Genomic DNA, 20,306 nt, shown 5'->3' with positions numbered 1-20,306 from the left:
CACTGACCTCATGTGATGGTAAAACAACGATGGAAGGGCGCGGTGACTTGCAGCCAGGAGACGACATTCCGCTTAAGTTCAATCCGGATGGAGTGGACGGCGAGACGGAAGCTCCCCGGTTACGCAATGCTCCGTCCAGTAATTGCTTGTACTGAGCACAGATCTTTAGCAAGGAGGTCAAACGATCGTTCAAGACGGCCAATTTGGATCTGAGTTGCGCACTGTCCGCTTCAACCGACTGAGCGAAAACTTGGTCAGCAATTTCCCGCATAGACGTCACGCGTGGTTCAAATTGACTCAGTTGGGCGTATAAATCCTATGATTGATATCGAGAAAAATCACGTCAGTAAAATATAGAAATCACATCACGATAACATTTTTATAGTTCTCTCTATTTCTGCCTTACCTGGAATTTCGTCAGCTGAGCCTTCAGCTGTTTAGTGCCCACGGTCAGGTCGATGGGTTCGGCGCCTTGAATATCCGTTTCCGTTCTTTCCAACCAAGTGACGAGGTCACGAATGGTACGGTGATATTCTTCGTTCTAAACGTTCAAAGGTGATGTCATTGCCAGAAATGTTATAATTAACAACCAACTTGACAATTACCTGCATGAGAGATGATTGAAGTCTGGCTTGGATGCGAGCTGCCGACTTGCACACAGCATCCCAACGGCTATTGGCCGCGGCCAATCGACTTCGAAGACGATCGGCAGCTCGCTGATCGGCGGTTACGGCGTGTTCAGCGACGTGGTTGACGACGATATTTAGCGACATGACAATATTTTTGTGACTATCCAAGTCGAGTGACAGTTCCTGTAAAAATCCCAATGGTTCAATGACGCAAAATTCGACAGAACATGTGATTGTAATGCGGACGTACTCGGAAGTCTTGGACGGTATCTTCCAGTTGTTCCATGTTAGTCGGAATGCGTTCGTGAGTACGGAATTGATTTTCTGCGTGCTCCAGCCATCTTTCCAGTCGCCAAAGATCCTGCTCTTGTTGAGCCCATGTTTTCCTGGAACACAGGGGACATGAAGTTGATTTCCCACCGACAGCAGTGGACGAGGAGCGTAGCGATGCTAGCGCATGCCCGCTAATTGACGGTCCCAAAACAGGGCTGGGTCCGCAAACATCACGAAGGATGGATTGGAAGACAAGAGAACAAGGAGGGCAGATTCCAGACGTGCACAAGAAGCAAAAGAAAAAGGAAAAAAATCGAAATGGGGTCATCACAATGCTCGCGGTTTTTCTTTTTTAATCTATATTACTTCTTAGAAGCCTGGCACTAATTATTTATTACTTGATCTAGAAATCTTTTTACATTGATAATTTTGATTTTCTATTGCAATTTCTATAATGACTTATAACCATCTGTTCAACTAATTATCAATTAAGATTTGAATAACAAAAAAGGTTATTACGCTCGTTAATTATTGTGATTAGAATTTGCAAATCAAATACACACCTTGCAGGTGCAAAAGTGCTACTGTTGGTAATGTATTAGGAATTTGAGTGGTTTGACTAACAAATGTCAGGTTGCAACAACTTTGCGGTTGGCGGATGTGATTAATATGTGAATTCTGTCGCACTCAATGATTAATTTTGGCTTTCTCAGTGAGATTGTGATGAGCCCGTCGGTGGGAGGATAAAAGGGTTAGCTTGGAAAGATAAGTGATAAAGGCAATAAAAAGTTGTCTGCGTGTGAGAAAAGTTAAACGTAGAAAAGGAAGACTAAGCAGACACAAAAAGTTTACTTTAGGGTCAAGGTTTTTCACGCAAGCGCTCATGCCATTCAAAGGTAAGGTAAAGAAAAAGGAATACAGTTTGTGAGCAAAATGAGAGAAAGGCAGGAAATAAAAAAGGCAGACCAACATCCCACATGCAATCGCCACACCACCACCCACAACAAAGTTAACGGTAAGGTGGTCTTACCTTTCATCTCGCAAGTTGCGCTCCTTCGATTTGGCCAGCATTTCAAGCTGCTGGAATTCTTCTTGCAGGACCATCGTTTGTCGGGTCAGCGCTTCCAGTCGAGATTCGTTAGTCGGTGATTCAGTGACGAGGCGGTTACACAGATGTTGGGTTAAGTCATGTGACGACCGGCAGGTGGCAACCATTCGGGCCTAAAAAAATAAAAATGAAACGCGGGAGTTATTTTCAAATACAAATCAAAAATTCAAAAAAAAAAAAAAAAGTAGCGGAAATTACGATTTCGTTGGCGGCGTCGGTGGACGGTTCAGTACTGATGGATGTTTTGATCGAGTGATCCAGACGAGCCAATCTTTGCCTCCACTCGTCAAGAGCCAATTCCAGGTGTCGTTGCGTGTCAGATTTGACGGAAACCGGAGGTGGAGTGGATCTCTGATATGGAGAAGAAACGACCGCTGTTTTCGCCACATCGGCGTAGGTGCGCTGTTTGGCTCCCGTTGCTGCTACTTGAGTCTCTTCGATAGGCTTAGATGGTGGGACTTTTGAAGGAGACGCAGCTCTGGCAGTTTCGACGGAAAAGGAAAGAATCTCTTGCATAGGTTTAGTTGACGGGACCTTAAAAGGAGACGCAGCTCTCACAGTCTCAACGGAAAGAGAGTGAGTCTCCTGGATAGGTTTAGATGATGGGACTTTTGAAGGAGACGCAGCTCTGGCAGTTTCAACGGAAACGGAAGTCTTCCGACCGTCTGGAGCCGATAAACTGATGGCACTATCGTCGAAAACAGACGAAACTGCTCCTTGGAGAGCTTCTTTTTCCATCGGGTAGCTGTATATTCCGGAGTCGGAGAGACTAATATTTTCGGCGCCCAATATTATGCTGGCCGCAACAGCTGATGATTGCTGCTGGTCTTGTTCTTTTTGAGCTAGTCGAACTTGCATCTGGGCCATCTTCAGCAAGACTTCATCCTCGGTTTGCAGGTACTCTTCCAGTTGTGGTTGCATATCAACTGTTCCTTGCTTAATGAGAGCACGGCCTAGTTCTCTTATTTCGGCTCTCGCATTCTCCAAAACTTGCAAATCTTCCGATAATTGCCTCAGAACTTCTACGGCATCAGTCTCTCCAGTCAGGGCATTGTTCTCGATCTGTTGCACCTGAACTTCACAGTGTGAACACCAAACCAAAAGTCGGTCTCGCAGTCCCTGTTAAATAAATTTGATAGTTCGGTTAAAATCAAATTTTGAATTTCAAATAAAACTAGTTTTCCATTTATTACCTGCCAATGATGAATCAATGAGGATGCATCTCTAACGGCATGAAGGAGGGAGGAAAGTCGATCAGATTGATCTCTCCATCGGGCGTTCAGACGGGCAACACTTTGCTGCAATTCACCTGCAGCGTCAACTCGCCCGTCCCGAGCCAAGATACAGTATCGTTCATTCAGTTGGTCAAGCTTCTGGCGCGTTACCGGAGCATGAAGTTCCTGGATAAGGTTCTCTAAAAGAGCACTCAACTGTTCCACTTCCTGGATAGATGTGGCTCCACTAGTGTCGCTAGGTGTTTCTTGTTCGATACATGACATAATCTGATCCAATTGTCCGTGCAATTCGAGGACGGCCGACCAGTCGGGCCACAATGATTCCAAGAGTGCAGATCTTTCGCTGGCTAGTTGACAAATGGATTTCCAACGTCGCTGAAGAGATTGCGTGGCGCACTGTACCGCATCCAGATCCGTACCCAGCCATCCGTGCAATAAGGTGTAATTGGCAGTGAAGGTATTGCACAGATTGAGGACGGACGCAACAATAGATCTCTTTTGTTCAATTGAATTCTCCAAATCGCGATGCTCGGCGACTCGGCTCTCGACGGCCGATTGATTGCAGGCCAAAATAGTCAGCGGGGCGTTGATGGTAGCCTCAGCTTGACCCAGCCAGACAGCCAATTCGGCTAGGCTGTTGTTGAGTTCGTCCAAATCTGTAGGGAGCTGTCGCAGTCTCTGCAACTCTTGATTCCACGTTTCCATCAATTTCCACCAGATCTCCTCCACGTTGGCAACTTTGCTCAGAATCTCGTCTCTTCGTTCTTGGTTACTGCAGACGAGACTCAGTTCCCGGCCTTGGTCGACCAACCAGCGCTGTTCGCATTCTTTTGCCGATAGCTCATCCCGCAAGGGACCAGAAAGTCGCTGCACCATATCGTCCACTAACGCTCGCTGCTTGTGCAACAAACGCTGCTCCATGGTGGATGCCCATTTGATGAAGCGTGCATATCGCATTTCAAAGACTTTGGGCCAGTCTTGGTGTTCCTCCAGCATTTGGATCAATGAATTCAGGCGATCTTCCGTTTCTGAACGTCGGATTTGAAGAGCTGCGAGACGCTGCCAAATACGTTTGGCGTCGGGAATGTTGACACACGAACGGATTTCTCCAGCAACGACTTCTTGCTTTTCAACGTCGGAAGACAGGGTTTGCACCATAAGCAATTGTTCCTGGGGGAAAAGCAGAATGTTTAATTAAAATGTTTTGGCACAAGAGGAATTAATTTGCTACAACAGGATATTTACTCTGTAGTGCTGAAGAAGTTCCGCGGCAGCTTCAGGAGAAGTTGGAAGTTCGTTGTCGGCTACCAAATCAGTTTGGACTGACTGCAGTTGTTGGCGGATGCCTTCTACTCCCTTTTCCAGGTTTTGATATAGGCGGGCCACTCGCTGCAGGAAATCACGCCACGTACAAAGTCCAGCTTCGAGGTCCGTTAAACGAGCGGCAGCTGATTTCAAATCCGCACGAACGGTAGAGGCACTTTCTTCATCGCCAAGCTTTTCCAGCAATTGACGGGCAGCTCTGTCGAGCTCAGCCTGGATCCTTTGTCCCTGGCCGATCTTATCCAATAAAACTTCGACTCGATGCAGTGCTGTCGGTAGGCCATGTTCTTGGATTTGGCGCAGGACGAGGTGCTTGCGCTCTCGTTCGGCAGCGTCCAGCCACGTCAAAAGTTTCGATAACGACGAGCGATACTGTTCCCATGCCAAAGCTCTGTCACTCAGGGCCGCATGGCGTAGACGAATGCGTGTTAAGACGGCCTGGTGCAAGCCCTGGAGATTGCACGCAACTTTCGGCTCAATGACTTCTTCCGTGGGTTCAGCCCCTTGGACTTCTCGTGCCTCGTTGCTTGATTGAGTCGATTGGAAGACCGAATGATGACGAATCAGCAAGTTCTCGTGCAGCTGTTTTAAAAGATGTTAACAAAAGAGATTAAGAACGATTCGATCCTGATTATGTTGTTCGATCTAGATTTTACCTCGCACAAATCACGATCCTCGCAGGTGGACAGGTATTGATCGGGTAGCGAGCGGCTGAGGTATTTCTCAGCTTGATCAAGATGGTCCCGCCACACTTGTGCAGTAGCCGACTCATCGCAGCGATCCTGTAACTTATTCAATAGCCTCTCGTATTCTGAAAAAGTCTTTTGGAAAATGATTTCCCATTGCTGTAAAGGGGACGAAAAAGAAACGCATTAAGGCCCGAGTCTATTTTCACATCAATAATTGAAAGGTTTTACTTGTAAAGTAGTTTGAATGGTTGAGGTCGTGGCGCAAAGGGCAGCCTGCGGCCGAATTTCCACGGTAACGGGCAATTGTTCGCTAATTGGCGCGCTGTTTAGTTGCTGCTCGGTGGGGCTCAGTTGGAGCAATTGATCCCGCAAAACAACCAACTGGTCCTCGATGCGCTCACCAGCCGCGTCCTCTTCCACGGTGCATAACGTCTGCGGTCGCCAGATAAAAACCAAAATGGCAAAAAAATAAATCAATCGTGTACTAAATCGAATGAGCTTTTCCCAATTAGTTTACCTGTCGTGCGGTGTTGATGAGCTTTTCCGCCGAGAGGATTGTGCCGTTGCAATTACTGACGGCGCTGCTTTGTCTCTCGGCGATATCGGCCAGCACGCTCATGGACTGCTGAAGTAACTGTAATTGCTGGGCGACGTGTTCGGCTGTTGATGCCAAACTGACGGGCATACTAGCCGAAGTGGCATCCGCGCCCACCACCGAGATGGAATTGTCCATAACGACGGGACTCATGGCGATAGCGCGACCCAGTTCACTGGCCGCCAATCTGCCACGTTCAAGACGTTCTTGCTGCACTAAAAGTTCCTCTCCGATAGCCTAAATCAATAAATAGAATCAAAAGATTTTTGTTTTTAATACTCAACACACGGAGCTATTCACAATCGATTGGTCTCGATATCCCGTCGAAAAAATTGGTAGACTCGACCGCAATGTCAGTAACGTGAGCTTTTTAGAAAGTCTGAATTGCGAGTGTGTCCTCGTTGCATTGCGCGCACACACACAGTCTATTTAAAGGCGTCGAGTCTTCTTCCCGTCACATTTTTCACAAACACCGATTTAAAAAAAAAGGGGGGCAGAAAACAGAAGGCTCCGAGGGTGATTTCAAATGAATGAATGTGACAAATATCGCAAGCCGTCAATCTTGTTGATTACGAGGCATCGCAGTCTGCCATACAAAATCGTGCGAACATGTAAGGTGAAACTGTCGTGGAAATTTTACCTCGAGGCGAAACAAAAGACAAATATAAAACCGCCGAGACAGTGTGCGTTATGGTGCGGATTCACGTCAAGCACAAATCAGTCTGTCACGTGCAGTTCAATTTCGGTGAGGCGGGTTCGCGTGTCAATTGTCAAAAGTCGTCACGACACTCAATGACTGAACGCAGTCAGCAGCACACGGCGGCAGCACAAATAAATCGTGTATCTGTCCACGAATATCGAGGACGACAAACAATCGTGTGAATTAAAAACAGCAACGGCGCCATGAGATAAGACGAGAATAATTTTCAAAATGCGTATGAATGTAAAAAAAAAAAGAAACATCTCCTTTTATCATTAAGGTCGACTGGTGACATCAGTTTCCTTTATCAAGGTACGGTCCTTAATCCCCCCAAAGACTCAAAACAATCCAACCATAATGCACTTTGCTCCATAACGAGGCAGACACGAAAGGGGTCAGGAGTAGTAGGAAAAAGAGGATAATAATAATCACACAACACGGTGAAGGGATTTGTACGCGGGAAGAATGGGCCACCTTAATGAGGTATCGTCTTGGAAACCGGAAGGGATGCGAAGGCCTGATGAGGCAATTCAATCGGTGCCCCAACAGAATAAGATGACGTGGTCTCACCATCACTAGGAATCGATAACGACTACCAAGAATTCTTCTCGAAAAATGAACGGTAGAGGAGACTTAGCCAGCCCACGGGATACGTCTTGCATCAGTAAGAGCTGTTAACTTTCACTGGTCGAGTAAAATGGCTTTTTGTGGTTTTCACCGTATTCACCCTTGATCATGTTCTTCTTGGACAATAAACATACGAAAAAAAAAAAGAAACGGAAAGTTGCATACCTGGATTTGTGCCAAGGTTTCGTCCTCCTCGCCAGGTGTGACGCTGTGTTGGGTCCACTCTAACTTAAGCAAACACCATTGTTGAATATCGTCGAGTTCGGCTTCGATGCCCATCCAGTCGGCGGCCGCATGTCCGTAACAATTAGACAGACGATCCAAAGATGATTCCAACTCTGTCCACTGCACTCCCACGTCAGCTGCTCGTTCGCCGGCTAGCGGTTCAAACGGTTCGGCCAACAATCCAACTTGGCTCACTAGATGTTGGTTGGTCGTCAATTCCTCGTGTATCGTCTAGAAAATAACAAACAAACCGAAAATTGATGAGCTTCTCTCCCACGGGTTGGAAAAACCAAACACACACACGCACACACATATAATTTTGGTGTAAAAAGCAAAAAAGAACTCGGCAGAGAGTGTCGAATGGACCTCCTCGCAGTTGTGTTTACATTCGTCTGCCGTAGTCGATGATGCTGCGTCGACTGCTAAAATGGGGAAACAGCTGATCGACTCGAGATGAAAAAAGAGGGTGTGGGGTCTTCTATTGACTACCCACTCGCAACAGGACCTCTTTGGCTGAGTTTGCGCACAAGACTCAAGGGAAAATGAAAATGCAGACGAGTTATTAAAACATGACGATCCCTGTCTGTAGAAAGTTTTGAACGATTGCCAGAATGTTGTATTCAATGAATTCCTTTTCACGGTTGACTGATAAAAGAGATGGAATTGTCGTTATCTCGACTCGACTTTTTCTTCTTTTTCTGTCTATTTTTATTTGATAAAGGATTGTACTAACTCATGTTCGCCTGCTGTGGTTTATTGATTAGTTTTGCATACAACACTCGAGGCTTTTCACGCTTTCTCCCCCTACAACGGCGTCCACAAGTAACACAATACGAGGAAAAAATGACGCAATCTGAACTGAACGGAAATGGGTGAGGTCGAATGCAGGACACCGGCTACAAATGTAAATAGATACTTTTATCAAACGCTGTTGAACGACGATTAAATGTTTTTGTTTTGACTTTCTTTCGCCCTTGTGTCTAACTTGTACCTCACGACGCCAATGCATAAATCTGAATAATCCCACGATTGTGAACGTACGATAACTTTTGACTAGCTTTGCCTAATGATATACGACAGAGAAAAAGGCCAGACAAAAAGGAAATTCTTCAAATAATTTCAAACGACCTTCCTCCTTCGCAATCCCCCTTGAGCCACATGCCATTCGACACCAACAAGAGTTAAAAGCTGCACAAGTTTAGGGGGGAAAAGTAAGGCCTGCGACTTATTCAAACCCAACGAACGTTGTAACTACGACGGCTTGAATCAATAGCTTAACATGTCGAGAAAGAACGTAATTTTTTACCCCTTTTTAACGTCGTTTCAGAGGGAAAACGGCCAGCTGTTGCTATTTCCGTCGGCTGACGAAATTTTCTTTTTAGAAATGTATATACAACGCGTGACTAACCCAACTCTTGTTTCTTCTCCTCCCGGAACTCGTCCTTTCTGGCAACACTCGGCACAACACGTAGCGATGAAAATGGCACTTTGCCTTCTTTTTTCAGACTCTAAGAATGTGAAATGACGTCGGTGGGGAAAAAACATGGACTTTTTTGGTAACGTTACGAACACCTAGCCCTCGTTCATGCAACTGAACGTATGCCGGCGTCGGCCATTACTGAGTTAAGCAGACGACGTGAATCACCACCATCCATCAAAAAGGGAAGCCAGCAGACGCTTTTTGAGTTTTTGCCGCGAAAATAACATGTTGGTGCCGGGGGCGCCAAAACTCAGTGGGAGGCGGGTCGGGAGGGAGTAGTACCACCCCAGCAAGGACAAACAACAATCCCAACGATGTAAACAGGTTCCACGTTGCGTGGCGGTATTTTTTTTTCTTTTCTAACCAATGGATAAAACGTGACTTACCTCTATCGATTGCTTAGCGGAGAGAAGGCGCTGTAGATCAGCTGAGCCTTTAATTGTGGCCATGTTACGTGCATATTTGAGCCGCTTGATGAGACACAGTACGCGGTTCACTGAATCCTCGAATAATTTCCAACGTTCCAGTCGCTCGGCCACGGAGTAAGTTGTAAGTTGCAACAGATCGCGAGATCGTTGCCGTGACTGGTCCAGCTGCAGGATCGACTCGACGAAGCTGTTTTCGTCTACGGCGGCTGTCACGCCATCTTTCGGGCAAACTTCCAAGTGTCGTTGTAACTTGCCCGCCTCGACGTCAATCGACTGAAGCTCACGTTCGCTTTCCTGTAAAATTCGACACCAAAAATATACCATGTACACCACCAACCAGACGTTAACGAATGGGCGGATCTCGAGGATGCTAGAAAAATTTCAAACAATGCACACATACCTCGCACAGCTGGGCTGCTTGAGCCAGCCACAAGGGATCTCTATAAATAGACGCTTTTTGCAGGCAGATAAAGACCTCCTGGAGGCGCCGGGAGGTGACGCTGTACAAGCGTTGGAAGGATATCATCCACTGGTGAACTTGGCGTAATTTTTCCAAACGCAGATGAATAGCGTTCGTCATCTCCTTGGTTCTTCTGGCCAAAACTCCCAAATGTTCCGCACGGTCAGCCGCCAGATGCGGGTTCGACGCCCCAAGAGCGGATATCTCTTTCAGTTGCCACTCGGTGAAATTGTACAAAGCCTATACACAGTCGAAAGTTCAAGCGAGTTAGATTTAGAGTTGATTTGACAGTTGCATCTTTCGTCGTACTTGTAATTCCTTCCGGCGGGTTGTGGTTTCTTCCGGACTTCCGTACTTGACGGGAAGTTGGTCCAGCGCACTTTGAATGCGAGCGTGCGAACACTCGATGCAAATGAGGCGGTCGTCTAGCGGAACGTCCGCTTGCTGAGCTAGTCCTTGCAGCAAAGCTTTCTCGACAGCTTGCAACTCACGGTCAAGTTGAATCCATGACTCGTCAATTTGCAAACAGAAGCGGCGGCTTTCATCTTCGTCTAGGATGGAGACAAATGCGACGGCTCTGTCCAACTGCGTTTTGGCTTGCTCCCACTCTTGTTGCTTTTCTTCAGCTTCAGCCCTTACCACCTAAAATAAAATACAAATAAACTGTCAAAAATGGTAATTCGATTAGAAAATATTAAACATTATACCCAATATTGCAGGCAGTCTTCGTGGCTCAATCTTCCTCGCTCAGCTTTATTCACTAGCATCTGTAGTTGGCCAGTCGCCTCTTTGAGCCAAGGATCAATGTGCGATGTGAATTTTTGGAATTGATTCCAGTGATCGGCGGCTAGCAATAATCGTCGATAAGCGGATTTAGTGTCGTTGATCATTTCTTGCAATTGCATAATTCTTTCTTGAAATTTAGTCTCCAATCCGGGGTCGGAGAACAAACAGTCTAAATTTCTGGTCGATTCAATCAACTGAGCTGCCACCGATCGATGATGTTCCATCGACTCCATAACGTCCTTGATAATTTTTTAAATAATTAATTTAAAATAAAATATAAAATATGTGGAAATTTAGTATTACCTTGAGAGATTCAGTCAGTTCAACGAATGCTTCGCTGCTGACATTTGACGTGTCAGGTATTTGAAGCTGTCGGAACCATTCGTCCTCTTGGTTCCACTGCAGTTCCAAATGATTCCAAGATGCCAGACTCATTTCCACAATCTCCTGTCGGTTGACAGCCCGGTCCAATATCGCTCCGGCATGAACGACAAGCTCCGCATGAAGCTCTTGGCAGAGTGAACGAGTGTCTCGGTCGAGATGAGGTTCGAGTGTGTCTAGGACCTGCAGGAAGTGGCTAAGACAAAATAGGAATCGTTGTCGTTTCTCCAGTTCTTGTGAAGCTTCTGGTGGATTTCGGGCCGCCAATTTGCTGTCGGACAGCGCTTCAGAGAGCCGGACAATTTCGGCGAATTCTTGCAGCGTCTGCCGATATTCGGCCGTCAGGGCAGCTTTGTGTAATACGACGTTACGTTCGTCTCGCACAGCCTCTTCAATGATTTTGATGGTATCCAACAGTGCATAAGCACTCTCGGGCATTTGATAGAAAGGAGTTTCCTTTACCAAATCGTGTCCGGAATGAAGTAACTGGGTCACACCTTCAAGACGCTCCTGTACTGCCGTTTCGATATCTTCAAGCTGGACAAGTTTTTCTTGACTGGTCAGTGTCTCAGCTGATTGCAACTGTTTCAGTTGATTCATGAGGTCTTTAATGCGGTCTTCTTCGCTGCTAATCAGGTCCAAATATTCCGACCACTGCCGCCGGATGTGTTCGATTTCCCCTTCACTTCGTTTCGTCACTTCGCTAACCGACTGCATTTGTTGCTTGAGCGATTTGACGCACTTGTGCAGCAAAACTTTGGTTTCTTCGTTGACCACTTCGACGGCCATTTCTGTGATTTCTTCCAAGGTGTTGAGACTCTCTTCAACGACACGTACTTCCTCGCAAAGGCTTTGAATTTGTTCGGTTCGCCGCTCCATGCTCTTCGTCTGTTTGATGGTGTAGACTCGGTACTCGATTGTCTCCAACCATTCGGTGACTGTTCGGACGATGGTAATGACAATCCGTTGAATAACAACCACTTCTCTGCGCTGAACAGCTGTCTTGAGCGCAGCCAAGTTGTCGTTAAGTTTCACTTTACGCTCTTCAACAGATTCGTCCACAGTGACTTGGGTCGTCGTCGCCAAGTAGCGGACGCTGGAAGTCTGTGTCGAAGAGTTGGCACCTTGTCTCAACTGATCCGATAGACGATTGACAAGTAGATCTTGAATCTCCTGCCACTCGGTGTTGAGCTCTAATTGTTGGGCTTCTTCTTGGCCCATCGCCACTCGATCCGAGACTAATCGAGCAACTTTTTCCATTAGCTGGCTGTCGTCTATAGGAGGTCCGGTGGTGTTTTCACCCAACGTCGGAGCCACCAATTCCCGATGTTCGGTTAGCGTGTTCCATTCGTCGCCTTTTTCTTTGGTTGATTCTTCTTCTTGTGTCTGCGAACGTTCCACGGCACCGACGTCTTTTTCGTCGTCTTCGATCAGCGTTTCAATGTTGGACAACTGTTCAACGATACCGGGAAGGACTTCCAAGATTTTCTCGCCCATTTCTATAATTTTCTCAGAGTCAATTGTGGGAGATACAGAAACAGGTTCCTCTTCGTCCATTGTATCGGATGTTTCGTCTGACGGGAATTCAATTGACGGTGTCTCAGCCACTTGTTGCACTTCGTTCACAGTCAAATCTCCGACGTCGTCTTTCACGGATTCAATCGATAATGTTTCAACCAACTGTTGGTCTTCGTTGGGGGGCTCGTAGCCTACTCTGATGATTGTCACGTTAGTCGACGATTCCGTTTTAACTGATTTTGAGATTGTTTCTTGAAGCATATCCGAATCGGATTGGACGATTAATTCTTCGACAGTTTTAGCCAACTGATTTTCCGGTGTAGTCGGCAAAACGACTTCGTCCAATTGTGGTGCAGTTTCATTCGGTGCCAGTTCAGTAACTTCGCCTTTTTCAACAATTTCAAAAGGTTCTTCTGTTGTTTTCTCTTTTCTTTCTGGAGAGCCGACCACCCACCAGCCGCTTTCGTCTTCACTTGAAGAAGATTCTTGGTCGTTTTCAGATGATGAACTTGGGTCTGTTGGTGAAGTTTGGATCACATTTTCATGGATCACGCGCTCCAGCGATGGATGAGATTCCACTGCCTTAAGGACTTCGTCAACCAACTGTTGACTGAGCTGCTTTGCCAATTCGATCGGCATTTTTTCTTCGGAAGCAACAAGTTTTTCCGTTTCAAAATCCTTGTTAACAGCCACGTCACTTGGTTCTGGAATTTGTTGTAAAATTTCTTCTACTAAAATAAATTCTTCTTCATCTTCAATTGGAATCGGTGCTATTTCTTCTACTTCATCTTCAGAGCTGCTTTCTTTAGTTTCAGGTAATTGAACAGTTTCTTCAATTTTACCAACAGTTTCTTGGCAACTTTCAATTGTTGTTTGGCAGCTTACTTCTTTTTCTGCTTCAATGTCTTCAACAGCTGCTACTTCGGAAAACATTGTTTCTTGGGTTGGCGTGTCTCTAGAGGTATCAGGCGTGTCCGTCACTGGGGAAATGGAAGTTTCAAGATCTTCAATGGGTTCACCTAAAATCGATTCGAGATGAGTAGTGTCGGTAGAAGTTGATGAATCAGAAGCGGCAGAGGAAGGCCTTTCATCCTTAAAGTATTCGTCAAATTGGCGTTCATCGTCAGGTGAAACGTTCCAGTCCATATTGTCAACCTCAGACTCGCTTTCGTCTCCTAATGAGGAAGGTATGGAACCGGGTGATGCTTTAACCATTTTTGCATTTTCTTCAGAGACATTTGATTGTTGAAGTTCAACTTTTGTTGGGCTTTCAGGCTCAGTAGATGTTTGAATTTGTTGAGCAGAAACTGGTGTTTCTTCAGCTTTGGTTTCACATTCCGGATCTGTTTTGGGAACAATTTCAGGAACTTCGAGTTGTTGCAGGATCTGTCCTTCGAGATATTGCAGGATCTGTACCTCTAGCAGTTCTTCACATGGTTCTTTGCAGATTTCGGGTCTAGGCTCAATCGGAGAATCGATAACCAATTTAATTGGTTCTGTTTGGCATTCAGCAGAATCGGGACTTTTTTCCAACTCTGTTGCGGATTCTTGTTTCGGTTCCGTGGTCAGCTCGGCTATTTGTTCTTGAGGATCAGCTACAGTTTTCTCTTGATTGACTTCGTCAAGTGAAGGTTGTTCTTCACCTTCAAAAGTAGGCTCGTTGCGCACATCAACATCAAGTTCTATTGTAGACTCTACTTTGGGCTCATCTTGTACCTCAGTTACCACTTGGGAAATGATCTCCGATTCTTGTAGTCCATCTGTAACTTCCGGCTGGCTTTGCGGTGCTTCCTCTGTAATTGGAGATTCTGTCTCGACTCTTGGTTGCGCTTCATCTGCTACTACAAGCTCACCACTTGTCTCCTTATCAGCTTCAGGCACTTTAGCGAGTTCTTCATAGAAAGTCCCCACGGTATCCTCTGGTACCTGAGTTACTATTTCAGGTTCGATTTTATTTTCCATTTCTTGGAATTCTCCTTTAAGTTCAGGTTCGGCTAGTTGAACTGCTTCCGTGGTAGGCTCGCTACTTGTTTTGTTATCGGGTTCTTTAATGAGACCTTCTTCCAATACTTCTGCGGGTTGTTGTTGTACCTCAATTACCATCTGGAAAGTGACTTCCTCGTTCGATTGTTGGAACTCGTCCGTAAGTTCAGGTTCGACTTGCGGTGTTTGCTCAGAATCTTTTTCATCGAGGATATTGGGTTCATCACTTACTTTTACTTCCATCTGAGCTTCAACAGAGTCAATTGCAGTACTACTCTCATCGTGTTCCGGTTCCTCTTCCTGCTCATGAAGTGTCTCAAAGACTGTGCGCGATTGGCTCTGAGGCGTCACGTCCTCGTTTGGACTAAAAACTTCTATGACTTTTTGTGAGCTCTCCGGCTGTTCAGTGATTTGGTGATCATCGAGAACTTCGTGAATCTCAATGAATTGGTCCATCGGCGGGCCCGAACTTGAGGCTTCTCGGTCGTCGTATTGATCTGTTATGTCAGTAATCTCGACAGTGCCTTTATCATCTTTTTGAACGTGTTGTTCATCCTGATAGTTGGGCTCCTCGACGATACCGAAAGGCGAGGGTATCCGGAAGTACCCGCGTTTTGGAGGGATCAATTTCGTCTCAACAGCCAATGGAACCGTTCCACCGGCTGGTTCTTCTTCTACTTGTTCCTCCACAGATATCTCCCTGCCATTTTGCAGGACAGTTCGTCGAATGACTCGAATGGTCTTTTGCACGACGGACTGCGTGACTAACTTGTCATCGTCCTTATTTATCGGGCATTCGTCAGCCGTTACTGATATGGGTTCGATAGGATCATTTAGAAGTACTTGGCGGGCAGAAGTCGCGTTTGGCGTGTCATCAGCAATGACGGCCGTATCATCTTGTAGGGGGTCGGGACTGGGAATAATGTCGACACAGACTTCTTTCTCCTCAAGCTCGACCAGACATGCCTGAAAGTGGACGATGGAAATGTTTGCTTTACACTTGTGTGCAACGCTCGTCGATCGAGAAGAAGTACGACAAATGAAAATGAGAGAGGCAGAATAAAGAATGAGAAGAGAAATGAGAAATAAAAAAGCCCCAAATGACACCAACACCACATTTGTGAAATTTCAGACATATGCCGACAGTTGTGTTGTATTGCCACTACACATCCCACAGCAGGCTGTCATGACTAATCTAGAGCAAAGTGGCCAACGATTGGCTTGTGACAGACAGGTAAGAGTGAACGAGAAGATGACCACCACCAACAACAGCATCATTAAGCAGGCGATTTTGTACTCTTGTCGAGGTCCACTGTGATGGTAGACGACCATGACGAGTCATACCTGCAGGAGAAGCAGTCGGTTGTGCAACTGGGCGCCTGCCTCTGCAAAGCTACGTTGCAGAACGCACAAGTGATCGTAGAGCTGCGTCGCCAGTGGTTCCGTCTCGGCCACCGAGTGCTGCAGCGTTCCGCACCGTTTCATCAAATCCTCCAACTGCTCGTTGCGCTTCGTTATATCCTGTTCCAATCGCTGATCAACGTCACATTTTATTATCCGTAATACACCATTCCAGGAATTTGTTTAATTATTTTTAATTAAAAAAAAAAGATACCTTGCTCGAATCCATTTCTTTCAGGACGGCACTGACCGAGGTGAATTTGGGTAATTCTGCCCTCAATTGGCCATGAGTAGAGCTGACCCAGTCATCGAGATCTGAAAGAAGTGCCTGATATCTTTGGAGGTCATCATTTTCGTTGCTTTTAACTTCAATAACGTCCTGTTTAAGGTCATCATTTTCACTGCTTTTAGGTTCAGCAACATCCTGTTTAAGGTCGTCAGTTTCACTGCTTTTAGGTTCGGCAACATCCTGTTTGGGGGCATCATTTTCGTTGCTTTTAGCTTCAGCAACGTCCTGTTTGGGGGCCTCATTTTCATTGCTTTGCTGAGCTTCAGCCATATCCTGTAAAATAAGTATTTAATAAATAGTCCCTGCATATTCCAATAGAGGTTTTATACTTCTAGCTTTTGTTTGTATCGACAAGCTTGAGATTCCAATGTGATGTGGCGAGCCCTAAGACTTGCTACAGCAGCGCGGAGGGAATCTAATTCAGGATCTTCGGCTGTCACATTTTTAGTCTTATTGTCCACGTCTATCAATCGAGGTTCCATCTCCTCAAGGGATTCCATAACGGCCTAATCGAATTTCATAACATTTAAACTCGTACCACACAAGAAATATACAAAAGTTTACTTCAATCAGCGGCAGACGGTCTTTGATTTGCTGGGAATTGAATTGAAGAAGATCCTTTTCCACTTGTTGCAGTTGAGCCAACATTTCATCAAGGTCGGTAGTTATAGCCTTTTGGGGAGAAAATAATTAAAATTATAAACTGCTGACTTTCAAAGATGAAGCGGCATGCTGACACGGCATGCTAACAACACATCAGATTTCATTTCAAGCACACAATTATCCAAACCAGCGGATGAATGTTAGTACTTCCAAAGATATAATGAAAACATCTGAAAGCTAACTGATTTCCAAAGTTTAAAGCAGTATTGGCATTCCGCTCCTGTTTATATAAGGAGTTTGGCTGGCATAAATATTTTGGCGGATAATTCAAAACAACAATTTCCGAAACACTTTTTTGACGCCATTAGCTATTAGCAGTAAAACCATGTCGCTATTAAAACCCCAAAGACTTCGCAGGGAACTGATAGATTAGGAAAAGGTAAAACAGCAATTCAGAGGCCATCATCAATGAAAAAAAAATTCTGGTAGTTTTGAGGGATGCAAGGCGAGCATTTTTGTCAAAAAGAAAAACAAATGCAACGCTTATAACAGCAGCAGCATCATGGCGACCCAGAGGATGAATGCCAACCTTGTAGTCGTTTTGTTGTTGATCTTCTTGAGATTCACTGAGGTAAGTGCTTTCATCCGAAAAGATGGCCCGATCACCAGGCAGATGGATGTTGTCGAGGTTCTGTGTTGTTGGTAATCTACTACTACTGTCGGAGGAATCGTCGGAGGAGGGGGGTTGAGGAGTGGAGGGACCTTTGGGATCGGAATCGGGTGTTCGACCATCGCGACTTGATTTCAAATCCTTATCATCTAATCGGTCAGCGGAAACACTTAAACTCTCTTGCCACGATTTCTCAATGTCGCTGTACATCAACTTGTCGGGCCAATAATCATCAACGACGATGGGGCATTTGTTGGTAACATCCTGACCGCTCTCAATGGCTTCGGCCAGCTGAAGAGCTTCCCTTTCCGATTCGGATAGACGCTTGGCTCGTTTACGTTCAACCTCTTTCGTTTGTTTTTCAACTTTAACGACGGCCCGTTTCGATTTACTATCCGGTTTTTCGTGAAGTTCTGGCTGCTGAGAGCTGACTACTTCCGCTTCCACGTTAACATCAGAAAGTTGGGAGGGCTCAATAACAGGGGCTGACTCGGGGATATTAACTGCTTCTGCTTCGGCTACGATATCGGCATCTTGTGATTCTGACTGAGATGAACGCCACTTGCGTCTGCGCTTTTCTTTACGACTGACGCATTCGTGAAAACCGTCAGGATCATCGCTGCTGATCGGCTCTGGATGTTGCGGTTCTTCGCTATAGACTACAAAGACTGGGGTTTTGTGCGGACGGGGCGCAATCTGTTCGACTGGTTCGGGAGCTTTTTCCGCCGGGATTGATGAAGATTTGGAGAGTGCAACCATGGCAGCCCATGAAAGTGGTTTTGCCACCACCGGTACGACTTTTTCGGGGCTTTCCTTAATGACCCAACCAGAAATTTCAGGGACCTGATCTCTTTGATCACATGATTCTTCCGAAGGACCAGCTGATTGTTCTTCTTGCGGTAATTTTGCTGAATCTTGTGCAGTTGGTTGTTCTGGGGTTGAATCTTGAATTGAAACAAGTTCTTGTGGATCTTGAGTTAATTGCTGGATCGATTCCTGGACTGAAGGCAGCTGAACTTGAGCTGCTGCCTGTCTACTAGCATCCTGTTCCTTCCAGCGGCTTTCAGCGTCACGAAGGAAAACGAAGAAAGGATGAGGCCATGAATCAGCAAATAAATCGTAGTAGAGCTGCGGGGTGGCCTCTCCATGTTCAATGACCTCAGCCAAATCTAGCGATTCTTTCTCAGATTCAGAAAGTCTCGCTCGTCGTCTTCTTTGTTCCGTCTCTTTCAACGGAATCGAAACTTTGGCTGTTTTAGCTTTACGCTCCTTAGGACGGGCTGATTGGACCTCTTCTTCATCTGAATCGGTTTCTATCATCACCTTCGCTGGTGCAAATGTAACTTTGCTAGCACATTGAACTTCGGGTTCAATGGGTTCACATTCAACAGACTGTTGCTCGGGCTTTACTTCGACAACCAAAGAAATAGGCTCAACATGAGGTTCTTCGTCTGTTCCATAATCTTGAGATTCTGATTGCGATGAGCGCCACTTCCTGCGACGGCGTTCGTTACGGCCAACGAATTCAGTGAACGAATCAGGATCAGTTTCAGCAGCAGCTAGCAGCCCTTCACTTTCTCCAACAACGATCAAAGTGGGCAGGGGACGTTTGGGACGGGCAGGTTCCTCAACAACTTCTTCTTTTGACTCTGTGATTACAGGTTTGCTAGTTGCAACTACCGTAGCCCAGCTAAGCACCGACGGATGAGCATCGTCGTGTTGGACTGTTTGTTGCTCCTCAGCTTGTGGAGCAGTTTCTTCTATTTTATCTTGCGGAACGACCGGCTCTTCTGACTGAACTATTTGTTGTTCCAAGTCCTCAATTTGTGGAGCAGATTGCTCAACTTCAGGCATCTTCTCCTGAATAGCGGCTGGTTCGGTCTGAACCTCTTCAATGTGTTCAATTTCTGTTGAGGGGATTTCTTTATGCTCAACATTGATATTAGGCTCAGCGACTGCTTCGGCTTCAATTGAGGGAATCTCTTCCACAGTTGGTGCCGGAACTGAGGCATCTTCAAACTTATCCTTTTGAGTGAGCTCGCTCTCAGTAGGTTCGATTTCCTTGATCGTTTCAATTTCCTGTGATGATTGTTGCAAGATAACCCAAAGCTTTTCAGAATTTTGGAGAGCTGCTGATGAATCTTTTGGCCATGAATCAGCATGGAGGTCGTGATGAAGCAGTGGATAACCATCTCCATGTTCAATAGCTTCAGCCAACTCTAGCGATTCCCTTTCTGATTCAGAAAGCCTTGCTCTTCGTCGTCTTTGCTCTGTCTCTTTCAACGGAATAGAAACTTTCGGTGTTTTAGTTTTACGCTCCTTAGGGCGGGCTGGATGGACATCATGGATCTCTTCTTCATCCGAATATTTTTCCTTTACTATCTCGACTGGAGTAGGTAAATTTGCATTGGCAGATTGCACAGGGGGTTCACATTCAACAGGTTTACATTCGATTGGCTGCTGCTCAGGCTCTTCTTTGACGACAGTGGGTTCGATATGCGTTTCTTCGTCTGTTGTATAGTCTTGAGATTCTGATTGCGATGAACGCCATTTCCTACGACGACGTTCGTTACGGCCAACGAATTCAGTAAACGAATCAGGATCGGTTTCAGCAGCAGCTGGAAGCCCCTCACTTTCTCCAACAACGATCAAAGTGGGCAGGGGACGTTTAGGACGGGCAGGTTCCTCAACAACTTCTTCCTTTTGCTCTGTGATTACAGGTTTGCTGGTTGCAACTACAGTAGCCCAGCTAAGAACCGACGGATGACTGGACTCTTCAGATTGCACTATTTGTTGTTCCAAGTCCTCAACTTTCGGAGCACTTTCCTCAATTTCAGGCATCTTTTCCTCAATGGTGACTGGTTCAGTCTTAACCACAACCTTTGCAATGAGCTCAAGTTCTG

General features: G+C 45.9%; 1 protein-coding gene across 9 annotated transcripts in view; it reads right to left on the bottom strand.

Moving 5' to 3' along the window:
* LOC124310802 (nesprin-1-like) overlaps nt 1-20,306 on the bottom strand; it is an 81,086-nt gene that overhangs the window by 1,957 nt on the left and 58,823 nt on the right. For 4 of the 9 annotated variants that reach the window (XM_046774785.1, XM_046774780.1, XM_046774783.1 and 1 more), the window contains 22 exons: nt 17,323-20,275; nt 16,695-16,802; nt 16,460-16,636; nt 16,056-16,403; nt 15,785-15,973; nt 10,862-15,406; nt 10,480-10,797; nt 10,082-10,414; nt 9,713-10,012; nt 9,271-9,606; nt 7,345-7,635; nt 5,775-6,089; nt 5,486-5,689; nt 5,225-5,413; nt 4,491-5,150; nt 3,204-4,415; nt 2,209-3,129; nt 1,933-2,123; nt 880-1,117; nt 606-812; nt 407-541; nt 8-316 (listed from right to left, as the gene is read on the bottom strand). In XM_046774785.1, the coding sequence (XP_046630741.1) occupies nt 8-316; nt 407-541; nt 606-812; nt 880-1,117; nt 1,933-2,123; nt 2,209-3,129; nt 3,204-4,415; nt 4,491-5,150; nt 5,225-5,413; nt 5,486-5,689; nt 5,775-6,089; nt 7,345-7,635; nt 9,271-9,606; nt 9,713-10,012; nt 10,082-10,414; nt 10,480-10,797; nt 10,862-15,406; nt 15,785-15,973; nt 16,056-16,403; nt 16,460-16,636; nt 16,695-16,802; nt 17,323-20,275 (14,479 nt within the window). The remainder of the gene's footprint in view (nt 1-7; nt 317-406; nt 542-605; nt 813-879; nt 1,118-1,932; nt 2,124-2,208; nt 3,130-3,203; nt 4,416-4,490; nt 5,151-5,224; nt 5,414-5,485; nt 5,690-5,774; nt 6,090-7,344; nt 7,636-9,270; nt 9,607-9,712; nt 10,013-10,081; nt 10,415-10,479; nt 10,798-10,861; nt 15,407-15,784; nt 15,974-16,055; nt 16,404-16,459; nt 16,637-16,694; nt 16,803-17,322; nt 20,276-20,306) is intronic. The other 5 variants (XM_046774786.1, XM_046774781.1, XM_046774788.1 and 2 more) reach the window with 5 other exon arrangements.

Source organism: Daphnia pulicaria, chromosome 8 (assembly GCF_021234035.1).
Source record: "Daphnia pulicaria isolate SC F1-1A chromosome 8, SC_F0-13Bv2, whole genome shotgun sequence".
Taxonomy (NCBI): domain Eukaryota; kingdom Metazoa; phylum Arthropoda; class Branchiopoda; order Diplostraca; family Daphniidae; genus Daphnia; species Daphnia pulicaria.
Note: the sequence above shows the minus strand (reverse complement) of the source record. Positions and strands in the feature narration are given on the sequence as shown.